Source organism: Moschus berezovskii, chromosome 5, assembly GCF_049115385.1.
Source record: "Moschus berezovskii isolate FMDL1 chromosome 5, NW_MosBer_1.0, whole genome shotgun sequence".
NCBI lineage: Eukaryota > Metazoa > Chordata > Mammalia > Artiodactyla > Moschidae > Moschus > Moschus berezovskii.
In genome coordinates this window covers 78,956,119-78,969,800 of record NC_142464.1, presented here as the reverse complement: position 1 = coordinate 78,969,800, position 13,682 = coordinate 78,956,119, and the positions used below count along the sequence as shown (strand labels likewise).

General features: G+C 38.4%; 1 protein-coding gene across 1 annotated transcript in view; it reads left to right on the top strand.

Moving 5' to 3' along the window:
- Positions 1 to 13,682, top strand: part of CHIC2 (cysteine rich hydrophobic domain 2) — a 62,315-nt gene that overhangs the window by 22,992 nt on the left and 25,641 nt on the right. Inside the window, exons 2-3 of the mRNA XM_055435068.2 lie at positions 10,545 to 10,599; positions 10,741 to 10,896. Coding sequence (XP_055291043.1) covers positions 10,545 to 10,599; positions 10,741 to 10,896 — 211 coding nt within the window. The remainder of the gene's footprint in view (positions 1 to 10,544; positions 10,600 to 10,740; positions 10,897 to 13,682) is intronic.

The following is a 13,682-nucleotide window of genomic DNA, read 5'->3' as shown; positions in this document are numbered from 1 at the left end:
ATATCCCTCTTCCCTTTGCTGATTTTGCTTTGTACCCTTTTGCTGTAGTAAATCTAGCTCTGATTACAATATGTTGAGTCCCTTGAGTCTTCCTAGTGAATCATCAAACCAGAGGATGATCTTGGGGATCCTCAACACAGAGGGAGTGACCTGGAATACTGAAAATGATGGTTGGGGCTTGGAACAATGTGAGAGTCGTGTGCATCAGAAGAGAGAACAGTGAAGTGGAAGTTTGCAGTGAGGAGTTAGTGAAATGTAAAACACTTTTCTTGGAGAAGGCAATGGCACCCCACTCCAGTACTCTTGCCTGGAAAATTCCATGGATGGAGGAACCTGGTAGGCTGCAGTCCATGAGGTTGCTAAGAGTTAGACACGACTGAGCGACTTCACTTTCACTTTTTGCTTTCATGCATTGGAGAGGGAAATGGCAACCCACTCCAGTGTTCTTGCCTGGAGAATCCCAGGGACGGGGGAGCCTGGTAGGAGGCCGTCTATGGGGTTGCACAGAGTCAGACATGACTGAAGCGACTTAGCAGCAGCAGCAACAAACCACTTTTCTGGCTTGGAAATTAATTTATTTAGCAAATATTTATTGAATATTTATCAGGCATTGGGCCAGACATTTAGAATATAAAGATAGTTAAGATATCATGCCTACCTATAACCATCTCACTGATTATCAAGGTAGGGAATTAGGCTTATGACATTGTTATAATGAGACATGATAATTGGCTATGCAAGACAGAATATAGTCAAGTATTATGAGAACGTGGAAGATGGAGTCTGGAAGATGGACTCCAGAGAATGAACTGTAGTTGAGAATTTCTAAGGAGAGTTTGTCATTTCATAGGAGAAAATATACCTATTTAAGGTATCCAAGTAGCAGATCAGTAATTAGAGGTTCCAAAGTTAAATATTAAAAGAAGTTTGGAAAGAGTAGGATCTATCATGAAGAGAGGTTCTGAATTGGATGAAGATGAGAGTGCAGGGTAAAGATGAGAGTGCAGGGTAACAGATTAGAGTCGCTTACTCTGAGTTTTGGCTGTAGATTAGGAGTGAGGCGACAGTGATATGAAAGTAGGTGGGGTATGAGTAAAAGAATCCTGTTTCAAAATTCCATTTAGACTTAGGTGTAAGGTTTCAGTCCCTTTGCAGAACTTCACCAAGTATATTATAAGAACTTCTAAGAACTTTCAAAATTACCTCAATTTATATAAAAGTAAGAACTGGAGGAATTTCCTGGCAGTCCAGAGGTTAGAACTCTTCACTTTCACTGCCAAGGGCCCAGGTTCAATACTGGTCAGGTAACTAAAATCCACCCTATCCCCCAGCCCCACACACAGGCAAAAGCTAAAAATCGGCCTCATAAATGCTTTCTTAAAAAAAATTTAAAAAGCTATGCAAGCCTTCCTTTGTAGGACTTTGTGATCATGAAATGTTACATAGAAGGTGCTCAATAGTTTGATTTGAATGAATTCTCTTTTTCTCAAAGTTCTAGTAGATTGTAAACTTGTAATATATAAAATAGGCTAAGTTGGATGTATTTTATCTTCTTGCCATTCTTTGAAAACAGTTTAAATCTTTTATCACTTCTAAAGCAATGATTATTTTAACAGTGATTCAGGACAAAATCTTTCAGGTAATAGGAATAGATGTAGATGTAGCTCAGCTCAGTTCAGTCGCTTAGTCGTGTCTGACTCTTTGCGACCACATGGACTGCAACACACCAGGCTTTCCTGTCCATCATCAACTCCCAGAGCTTACTCAGTGATGCTATCCAGTCATCTCATCCTCTGTCGTCCCCTTCTCCTCCTGCCTTCAGTCTTTCCCAGCAACAGGGTCTTTTCCAGTGAGTCAGTTCTTTGCATCAGGTAGCCAAAGTATTGGAGTTTCAGCTTCAACATCAGTCCTTCCAATGAATATTCAGGACTGATTTCCTTTAGAATGGACTGGGTGGATCTCCTTGCAGTCCAAGGGACTCTCAAGAGTCTTCTCCAACACCACAGTTCAAAAGCATCAATTCTTCAGCACTCAGTTTTCTTTATAGTCCAACTGTCACATTCATATATGACCACTGGAAAAACCATAACGTTGACTAGACAGACCTTTGTTGGCAAAGTAATGTATCTGCTTTTTAATATGCTGTCTAGATTCGTCATAGCTTTTCTTCCAGGGAGCAAGTGTCTTAATTTCATGGCTGCAGTCACCATCTGCAGTGATTTTGGAGCCCCCCAAAATCAAGTCTGTCAGTTTCCATTGTTTCCCCATCTATTTGCCATGAAGTGATGGGACTGGATGCCATGATCTTAGTTTTCTGAATGTTGAGTTTTAAGGCAACTTTTTCCCTCTCCTCTTTCACTTTCATTAAGAGGCTCTTTAGTTCTTCTTCGCTTTTACCCATAAGGGTGGTGTTATCTGCATATCTGAGGTTATTGATATTTCTCCCGGCAATCTTGATTCCAGCCTGTGCTTCCTTCAGCCCAGTGTTTCTCATGATGTACTCTGAATATAAGTTAAATAAGCAGGGTGACAATATACAGCCTTGACGTACTCCTTTCCCGGTTTTGAACCAGTCTGTTGTTCCATGTCCAGTTCTAACTGTTGCTTCTTGACCTGCGTACAGATTTCTCAGGAGGCAGGTCAGGTGATCTGGTAGTCCCATCTTTTGAAGAATTTTCCACCGTTTGTATGATCCACACAGTCAAAGGCTTTGGCATAGTCAATAAAGCAGAAGTAGATGTTTTTCTGTAACTTTCTTGCTTTTTCGATGATCCAGCGGATATTGGCAATTTGTTCTCTGGTTCTTCTGCCGTTTCTAAATCCAGCTTGAACATCTTGAAGTTCACAGTTCATGTACTGTTGAAGCCTGGCTTGGAGGATTTTGAGCATTACGTTGCTAGCATGTGAGATGAGTACAAGTGCGGTAGTTTGAGCATTCTTTGACATTGCCATTCTTTGGGATTGGAATGAAAACTGACCTTTTCCAGTCCTGTGGCTACTGCTGAGTTTTCCAATTTTGCTGGCATATTGAGTGCAGCACTTTAACAACATTATTTTTAAGGATTTGAAATAGCTCAACTGGAATTCCATCACCACCTAGATGTAGCACATGTCTACATTTTCTTTCAGACATCTAATGGACTGATAGGTAGTAAGTATTGAATGGTAATTAAGACAGTTGTTGGTAACACTTTGTCAGTCTTCACTTTCTTTTTTGTTTCTTCTCTCTTTCCTTGTACTTACCTTTTCCAACTTTCCCCTGCATTTTTCCTTCTTCTTTTATTGCTTTGGCTACGAAGGACACTTGTTAAAATCCACAGCTACTGCCTGTCTCCAACAGCAACATTCAAAGCTAGGGAAAGAGTCATCTATTAAAGTAATATGCTTTGAAGTTAGTTTTTAAGTTGTTAATGGTAGCTTAAATTAAAGCAGCCATTTTCTTTTGTTTATATAGTGCTGGTTATTCAGCCTCTTTTTTTTTTTTTTTAAAGTAAAGCAAGACTCAGTTCAGGTAGAACAGCTGATAGCATTTGTTGTCAATAATTCCAGCTTTCAGATGAAAATTAGAATTTTTAGAAAACTTATATTTGCCACTGTGAGCTTGACAACTTCCCAAAACTTTTGATGAGATTGGTAGTTATAGTGTGATGATTCTGATATCACACAATGACGTGTATCAGCATTTGGAAACCTGCATCACTCAATCTACCAATGTTTTCCAAGGTGCAGATATATGAACTTATAGAATCAGGTATGGGTGAAAAAAAAAAGCTAGTAAAAAAAAGATATACAGTGGATTTTAATTTAAGAGTATTAAAAGTTCATTGATAAAATTTTTTTCCACCTTGCAAAAAATTCTTAATAAGCTACCACTTGTCAAGTGTTGTTATAATAGCAAAGAATATACACAATTTTCCAGCTACATATCTGGAGAAACTCAATTTTCTTTATAAACATTAACCAAAAGAGCATGGGGGATTACCTGGTGGCTCAAGTGGTAAAGAATGCGTCTGCCAGTGCAGGAGACATGAGTTCCATCTCTGAGTTGGGAAGATCCCCAGCAGTAGGAAATAGCAACCCACTTCAGTATTCTTGCCTGGAAAATTTCTGTGGACAGAAGTGCCTGGAGGGCTGCAGTCCATGGGGTTGCAAAGAGTCAGATAAGACTCAGCACTCATGCACTCAGAAGAGCATGTTACTACTGACTGAATGCAGAAAGAGATGTAAAAATTCAGCTGTCTCCCATTGTTGGACTTTAAAGAGATGTGTGAAGATCTCATTAAATTAAAGTTTTTTGCTTTGAAAAATATTTGTCATAAAAACATTTTCATTAGCATATAGTGGACTCATTTATGAAAAAATATTTTAAATGTTTTAGGGGTTTCAGTTCTAATGTATAATCCAAAACAGTGATAAATATAAATCGCATAAACTTAAGTTCAGTGAAGTGCTCAAGGGTTTAAGAGAGCAAAGAGGTCTTGACACCAAATGTTTAAATAGCAGTTCAGTTTAGTTCAGTCGCTCAGTCGTGTCCGACTCTCTGCGACCCCATGAATCACAGCACGCCAGGCCTCCCTATCCATCACCAACTCCTGGAGTTCACTCAAACTCATGTCCACAGAGTAGGTGATGCCATCCAGCCATCTCATTCTCGGTCGTCCCCTTCTCCTCCCGCCCCCAACCTTTCCCAGCATCAGAGTCTTTTCCAGTGAGTCAACTCGTCACATGAGGTGGCCAAAGTATTGCAGTTTCAGCTTTAGCATCAGTCCTTCCAATGAATACCCAGGATCGATCTCCCTTAGAATGGACTGGTTGGATCTCCTTGCGGTACAAGGGACTCTCAAGAGTCTTCTCCAGCACCACAGTTCAAAAGCATCAATTCTTCGGCGATCAGCTTTCTTCACAGTCCAACTCTCACATCCATACATGACCACAGGAAAAACCATAGCCTTGACTAGACGGATCTTGGTTGGCAAAGTAATGTCTCTGCTTTTTAACATACTATCAAGGTTGATCATAACTTTCCTTCCAAGGAGTAAGTGTCTTTTAATTTCATGGCTGCAATCAGCATCTGCAATGATTTTGGAGCCCAAAAAAATAAACTCTGACACTGTTTCCACTGTTTTTCCATCTATTTCCCATGAAGTGATGGGACCAGATGCCATGATCTTTGTTTTCTGAATGTTGAGCTTCAAGCCAACCTTTTCACTCTCCTCTTTCACTTTCATCAAGAGGCTTTTGAGTTCCTCTTCACTTTCTGCCATAAGGGTGGTGTCATCTGCATATCTGAGATTATTGATATTTCTCCTGGCAATCTTGATTCCAGCTTGTGCTTCTTCCAGCCCAGCGTTCCTCATGATGTACTCTGCATATAAGTTAAATAAGCAAGGTGACAATATACAACCTTGACGCACTCCTTTTCCTATTTGGAACCAGTCGGTTGTTCCATGTACAGTTCTGACTGTTGCTAATGGAAAGGGTGCCTGGTTATCATGGCTCCATTCGCCTGTAATCACGAAGTACTTGATTCAAATGTAAATGTCTTCTTAAGACTTTTAAAAGGAAAGCAAATTGCTGTTGGGATTCACTCCTGTGGGCTTGGGAGACTCCAAGCTCTTCAACAGCAGTATCTTTTTGACACTCTTTACAGGTATTCTTGTTCAGAAGGTGGGAAACCACAAGTGAGGCAAAATGGAAAAATCATTGGCACCAAGTTAAAGGCTGGTGGCGGAGCTAAGCAGTCCCATCTATTGTGAACACGTCATTCTTTTGGGGGCGAGATGAAGAAAGGAAGAAGGGTTACTGTCTGTTCTTAAGACACATCAAAAGTATGACTGAAGAGGGGAGTGCCTAAGAAAAGTCTTTGTGACTGCTAGTTCTTACTCAGAAGAATAACTACTAGCCTGACTTAAAAGGAACCTTGACTTACAGGAACAGCAGGGCAATTAGCTGGTAGTGCTCCCTGGGTAAAGCATCAACACCTAGCCACTCAGCCCTATTGTAGGGAGTATCCAGTCTTGGGAAAGAAAGGAAATTGATGTTTATACTCATGCTGGACTGCTCCCTCCAGTGTGGCATATTACCTGGCAAACTATTGGTATTTGATAAAATAATCTGTTTTAAATATTTAAATATATTAAATATTAATGGCTGAAGATGGTAGGGGAAGACACTTATCTTTAGGAGACTTGGAGGTATCTGGTTGTTGCTTTTCTAAATTTCAAAACCATTTGGAAGGAGATTGTTAATTGCAATGCTAAACGTGATTGAAATGAAACCTATTGATTGAAGGAAAAAGTCACCAGACAAAAGGAGATGACACAAGAGATGGAAATGTATAATTTAGAAACCAATACTCAGTAAATATTTGTTGAATTATATCTCCTCTAAGAGAAATAGATGAAAAGGAAGTCCATTATCTGGAGACTTCAGAACTATCAGCAAGCACTGTGCACCTTTTCCTCGTGCTAAGACCTTTGCAGTTGGAGGTGAATTATCTATAGGGGCAATTTCAAGTAGAACCACATTGTTCTGAGGCCCCCATATTTAAAAACAGGTTTAACTCAGAGTCTTGGAAAGAGAATATCACCAATACCAGAGTTATATTAAATAGTAATGGTTTATGTTTAGTCTGAAGAGAACTTTGTCTTGGACCTAGGTAATTGTATTGTAGTTTTTTTCATCAATAGTATCCGTTGTTTAGAAAGACATATTGATGTTATTTCAATGCTACTATTAAATAATTTTTGAAAATACTTGAAGATGATGACAGGATGGTCTCCAATGCCACCATCTAGATGTTGTGGAGAAGTCTAGGTCATGATGCAAATGACAACCTGACCCACAGAAGTGCTGTGATTGACTTGCACACTATTTTAAAGGTGGGAAATTTTGCATAGAGGTCTGGTTTTCTAGCTCCTCCTAGAAGAAGAAAGTCATATAGACTGTCAAAGGTAGGCCTGCATTCTAGTGTGACAGTAGTCAGCTGGATCTGACTCATTACATTCACACAATACCTGGCCAGTCTCCATCACCCCTTACTGCCTTAACACAGACTACCTACTTGATTTCTCTCTGTGGCTTCACTGATGTTTGAGTCGGAAACCCTGGCCAGCTCTTTCATACAGAATATCCCAGGGGATCCCTCTCATCAGTGCCAGCTATTTAAGATGCAGTCTTGTATATTCAAGACTGGCTGCTAAGACAGTGAATTTTAAGCATTTCCTTCACAGGAGAAAAAAAAATATGTGAGATGATGGATATGAACTAGTGAACTTACTTTGGTAATCATTTCACAGTGTATGCATGTATCAAATCATTTGGTTGTATATCTTAAACTAATACAGTTTTATATGCCAAGTAGATCTCAATAAAACTGGAAAAAAGATTTGGCTCCAGAATCCAGTAGAAAATTATCATATATAAACATTTCAATTTTATTTCCAGGGTGCAATCTGCTGTTACCAATGTGTCTGTGAGTGTTTTTTTCTTTCCTGCTAACTTATGCAAAGAAATAGTCAAGTGCCCAGTCAACCTTCATGATCTGTGCAAACATTTAAAAGCTTAAAGATGTTAAAATGTACTACCTTGGTTTCATTTCTCTGGAAATATGTATAGCAAATGTCTTAGTATTTGAAAGTTAAAGTAGCCATATTGTTCCAAATATTTTTAACATTCTCTGGGTATAATAGCAGTGTAGATATGCTGGTCTTCAGTTCAGTTCAGTTCAGTCGCTCAGTCGTGTCCGACTCTCCGCGACCCCATGAATCACAGCACGCCAGGCCTCCCTGTCCATCACCAACTCCCGGAGTTCACTCAAACTCATGTCCACAGAATCGGTGATGCCATCCAGCCATCTCATTCTCCGTCGTCCCCTTCTCCTCCCGCCCCCAACCTTTCCCAGCATCAGAGTCTTTTCCAGTGAGTCAACTCGTCTCATGAGGTGGCCAAAGTATTGGAGTTTCAGCTTTAGCATCAGTCCCTCCAATGAACATCCAGGATTGATCTCCTTTAGAATGGACTGGTTGGATCTCCTTGCAGTATAAGGGACTCTCAAGAGTCTTCTCCAACACCACAGTTCAAAAGCATCGATTCTTCGGCGATCAGCTTTCTTCACAGTCCAACTCTCACATCCATACATTACCACGGGAAAAACCATTGCCTTGACTAGACGGACCTTGGTCGGCAAAGTAATGTCTCTGCTTTTTAATATACTACCAAGGTTGGTCATAACTTTCCTTCCAAGGAGCAAGCGTCTTTTAATTTCATGGCTGCAATCAGCATCTGCAGTGATTTTGGAGCCCAAAAAAACAAAGTCTGACACTGTTTCCACTGTTTTTCCATCTATTTCCCATGAAGTGATGGGACCAGATGCCATGATCTTTGTTTTCTGAATGTTGAGCTTCAAGCCAACCTTTTCACTCTCCTCTTTCACTTTCATCAAGAGGCTTTTGAGTTCCTCTTCACTTTCTGCCATAAGGGTAGTGTCATCTGCATATCTGAGGTTATTGATATTTCTCCCAGCAATCTTGATTCCAGCTTGTGCTTCTTCCAGCCCAGCGTTCCTCATGATGTACTCTGCATATAAGTTAAATAAGCAAGGTGACAATATACAACCTTGACGTACACCTTTTCCTATTTGGAACCAGTCTGTTGTTCCATGACTGGTTCTAACTGTTGCTTCCTGACCTGCATACAGGTTTCTCAAGAGGCAGGTCAGGTGGTCTGGGATTCCCATCTCTTTCAGAATGTTCCACAGTTTATTGTGATCCACACAGTCAAAGGCTTTGGCATAGTCAATGAAGCAGAAATAGATGTTTTTCTGAAACTCTCTTGCTTTCTCCATGATCCAGCGGATGTTGGCAATTTGATCTCTGGTGCCTCTGCCTTTTCTAAAACCTGCTTGAACATCTGGGAGTTCACGGTTTACATACTGCTGAAGCCTGGCTTGGAGAATTTTGAGCATGACTTTACTAGCGTGTGAGATGAGTGCAATTGTACGGTAGTTTGAGCATTCTTTGGCATTGCCTTTCTTTGGGATTGGAATGAAGACTGACCTCTTCCAGTCCTGTGGCCACTGCTGAGTTTTCCAAATGTGCTGGCATATTGAGTGCAGCACTTTCACAGCATCATCTTTCAAGACTTGAAATAGCTCAACTGGAATTCCATCACCTCCACTAGCTTTGTTCCTAGTGATGCTTTCTAAGGCCCACTTGACTTCACATTCCAAGATGTCTGGCTCTAGGTCAGTGATCACATTATCGTGACTATCTTGGTCGTGAAGATCTTTTTTGTACAGTTCTTCTGTGTATTCCTGCCACCTCTTCTTAATATCTTCTGCTTCTGTTAGGTCCATACCATTTCTGTCCTTTATCGAGCCCATCTTTGCATGAAAAGTTCCCTTGGAATCTCTAACTTTCTTGAAGAGGTCTCTTGTTTTTCCTATTCTGTTGTTTTCCTCTATTTCTTTGCATTGATCACTGAGGAAGGCTTTCTTATCTCTCCTTGCTATTCTTTGGAACTCTGCATTCAGATGCTTATATCTTTCCTTTTCTCCTTTGCTTTTCGCCTCTCTTCTTTTTACAGCTATTTGTAAGGCCTCCTCAGACAGCCATTTCGCTCTTCTGCATTTCTTTTCCATGGGGATGGTCTTGGTCCCTGTCTCCTGTACAATGTCACGAACCTCCGTCCAGAGTTCATCAGGCACTCTATCAATCAGATCTAGTCCCTTAAATCTATTTCTCACTTCCACTGCATAATCATAAGGGATTTGATTGAGGTCATATCTGAATGGTCTAGTGGTTTTCCCTACTTTCTTCAATTTAAGTCTGAACTTCGCAATAAGGAGTTCATGATCTGAGCCACAGTCAGCTCCTGGTCTTGTTTTCGCTAACTGTATACAGCTTCTCCATCTTTGGTTGCAAAGAATATAATCAATCTGATTTCGGTGTTGACCATCTGGTGATGTCCATGTGTAGAGTCTTCTCTTGTGTTGTTGGAAGAGGGTGTTTGCTATGACCAGTGCATTCTCTTGACAAAACTCTATTAGCCTTTGCCCCGCTTCATTCCGTGCTCCAAGGCCAAATTTGCCAGTTACTCCAGGTGGTCTTAGAAAACGTTATTTGCATTCTTAGACAAGTTACTATTTTGTTGAGTATTAACAGAATGCTCTTGACCTAAAGAGTAATTAATAGCAGAGATTTTAGCTTTCTGTTACTTAATTGGAAGAATCTTAGTAATTTTGGCAAAATTGGACAGTTGTGTTGTTTTCTGTTTCATTAATATTTGGCTCACAAAGATAACTCCAAGAAAAGTGATGTCTATATAAATTCTTAACCTCTTGTATAAAAGTTTTGATTCAGCTGCAGAATTGCGTTTTGCATTTCATAAATTGCTAATTATAATGTCTTAAGCTTCCATTGTTATTCTGTGTATAAAGTTATAAAGTTGTGCTCTTATTTACTTGACCTTTTATTAAGTTAAATGGTCTATTTTTTGCAACAGTGACATATAATAACATATTCTTTTTTTTTTTTTTTAAATAGATTTGGACTGAGCAACAAATTTGAATCAGAATTCCCCTCTTCATTAACTGGAAAAGTGAGTGTCAATTATTTAGACATTATTTATATACCTCAAAAATAGTCTTTTCCTAACAAATTAGAAAAAAATTTATGTTAAAGAGACATGTTTATTGACATTAATATTTCAGTATTGTTATTTCTTAAAATTTTTCTTTAGGTAGCTCCTGAAGAATTTAAAGCCAGCATCAACAGAGTCAACAGTTGTCTTAAGAAGAACCTTCCTGTTAATGTACGTTGGCTACTTTGTGGCTGCCTTTGTTGCTGCTGCACTTTAGGTTGCAGTATGTGGCCAGTTATTTGCCTCAGTAAAAGAGTAAGTTGAATTATATATTTTAATTTAAATTTAGAAGTAGACAAGCGAAATCTTGCACTATCTAGTTTTTATTTTTTGTATTGAATGAATCACTATTCCGAATAATATACAAAAATAATTTGATCCAGTAGAGAAGACCATATACTGTTATATTGAATAGCCATCTAAAAATAACATGTAATTTTTATGATGTAAGATGTTAGGTTAGAATATAGTACAGCCTTATCTATATATCCATTGATGGTGGTAATTGAAAATTTGTATTAAGGTCTGCCACTTATCTCTGTGACCACCTAGAATGTGTTTCCTAACCTCTTTAAACTCTAGTTGACATATCTGTAAAATGGCAGTATTTACCTCCCTACTGAATAGGACTGTTCAGTAATAAATATTGATTAATAGCATTATTTCTGATCTATAAGATAGTACCTCAGAAAAAAATGGTAACAATGCTTGTTTTTATTTGTTAAACTCTTTTTATTTAAAGAATTTTTGCTGCTGTTATTTACAGGTTTCCTGTGATTAAATAGTAATCTTATAATCTGAAAAAAATGATCTGATGGTGGTAGTGGTTTAGTTGCTAAGTCATGTCCGACTCTTGTGACCCCATGGACTATAACCCTCCAGGCTCCTCTGTGGGATTTTCCAGCCAAGAATACTGGAGTAGGTAGCCATTCTTTCTCCAGGGAATCTTCCTGACCTAGGAATCAAACCCAGGTCTCTTGCAGTGCAGATGGATTCTTTACTGACTGAGCCATCAGGGAAGGCGAACAAATGATCTAAAGACTAATAATTTTGACTGCTTATAATAAAAAATTTCCAAGATGTGGGTAGAGGTATGGCAAATTAGTACAGATTGAACGTTACATTTTTTTGTTATGAAGCTTTAAAAAATTATGGTAATTATATGTATAAAAATGAAATACATTGGAAGTGAACGAATAGTTTTGTGTGGCTATATTTCATTTTGTCATCAGATAATCATAAGAAATATAGAAAAGCAAATTTTATTTGTCATTTTTTGTCTTACAAAATAAGATGTATATTCTACTGGAAAAGGTTTTTAACTAGTGCATTTTATTGATAGGAAGTAGATACTGCCTTGTAATAGAATTGCTATTAAAATATTTAATTTTTTATATTCCAAGAATATTTCTTTTTTCCCCCCATATAGTACTCACCAGATCATCTTCCTACCATAGATTAAAAGAAAAAAATCTGTTTTTTCCTGCATCCACAGTTGAATTTGTAGCTTTTGTAGTTAGATTCCCTCACTCCCTCCTGCTGTTTGGGCATTTCCAGTGCTTACGTGACTGCTGTAACTTCCTTGCTTGGTTGGTTGCTGTTACTTAACCTAAGGAATTAAAGAGTATTGTTACTATAGAAACCTTTGAAACAGGTATTTTTATTTTTTTTTTAATGAATAAACAAGATATTGTAATGTGTGCACAGTGTAGGATTTAGAAAACAGAAACTTCCTACCCTTCTCCATGCATTCTTAGTAACAAGATCATATTTTAGATGCTTTCATTGAATTCTTTCTTATTTGAGATATAAGGTAGATTGACTTTTTTAGGTTACTTCAGTCTGTAGTTTCAGAAAATACAATTCATTCAACTTTGTATTATTACCTCTGAAGTCTTTCTTATATATATGTTTATGATTTAATGTTATATGGACTCTGCTGTCCAGTAGGCATAAACAAATAATGATTACTGGTTAAAAAACTGTTTCCCTGTCATGGGTATAAGCTGTTACATAATTGGAGAGAGGGACCCTTCTTGCATATATGAAGGGTGTTAGAGGCCCTGAAAAAAGGGATGCTTTGTCAGATGGGGGTGGGATTTAAAGCAGGGATTTTTAACCTTTTATTTATCATTTTATTTGCCCTTTTCATCTTAGGAAATAAGACAAAGTAAGCTATAAAGTATTATAAATAAGACCACATGGTATTAAAGTCAAGATGGACCCATAGAAATCAATAGAACAGAACCAGTGCGTAGAAATCTGAGAAGCATTCTCTTGTATGGATATATTACAATTTGTTTATCCATTTGCCAATTGAAGGACATCCTTTGTGAGGTATTTAACTTGCAAATATATTTTTCCAGTTTGCAGTTGTTTTTTCATTCTCTTAATGTCTTTGGCAAAGCAAAAATTTTTTATTTTGATTAAATCCAGTATATTAATCTTTAAAACATTGTGTGTTTGTCATCATATCTAAGAATTCTTTGCCTAAATTAGGGTCACATTTTTCTCCTATGATCTTTTCTGTATTTTATGACCCATTTTGAATCCATATTTGTATGGGTGTGAGATACAGGTCAAAATTCATTTTTTACATGTGACTTCAAGCTTTCCAGGATGATATGTTGAAAAAGTATCCTTTTCCTGTAAATTGCCATTGTATATTGTCAAAAGTCAGTCAGCCATATTTATGTGGATCTATTTCTGGACTCTGTTCTGTTCTATTGATTTTTATGTGTCTATCTTGATTTTAATACCATGTGGTCTCATTTGTAATAATTTATAGCTTTATAGTATATGGCTTCCCTGGTGGCTCAGAGGTTAAAGCCTCTGCCTCCAATGCGGGAGACCCGGGTTCGATCCCTGGGTCGGGAAGATCCCCTGGAGAAGGAAACGGTAACCCACTCCAGTATTCTTGCCTGGAGAATCCCGTGGACAGAGAAGCCTTGTAGGCTACAGTCCACGGGGTCGCAAAGAGTCGGACACGACTGAGCGACTGAACCGAGTATATGTATTTGCTATAGTACTATTTGTTGTTT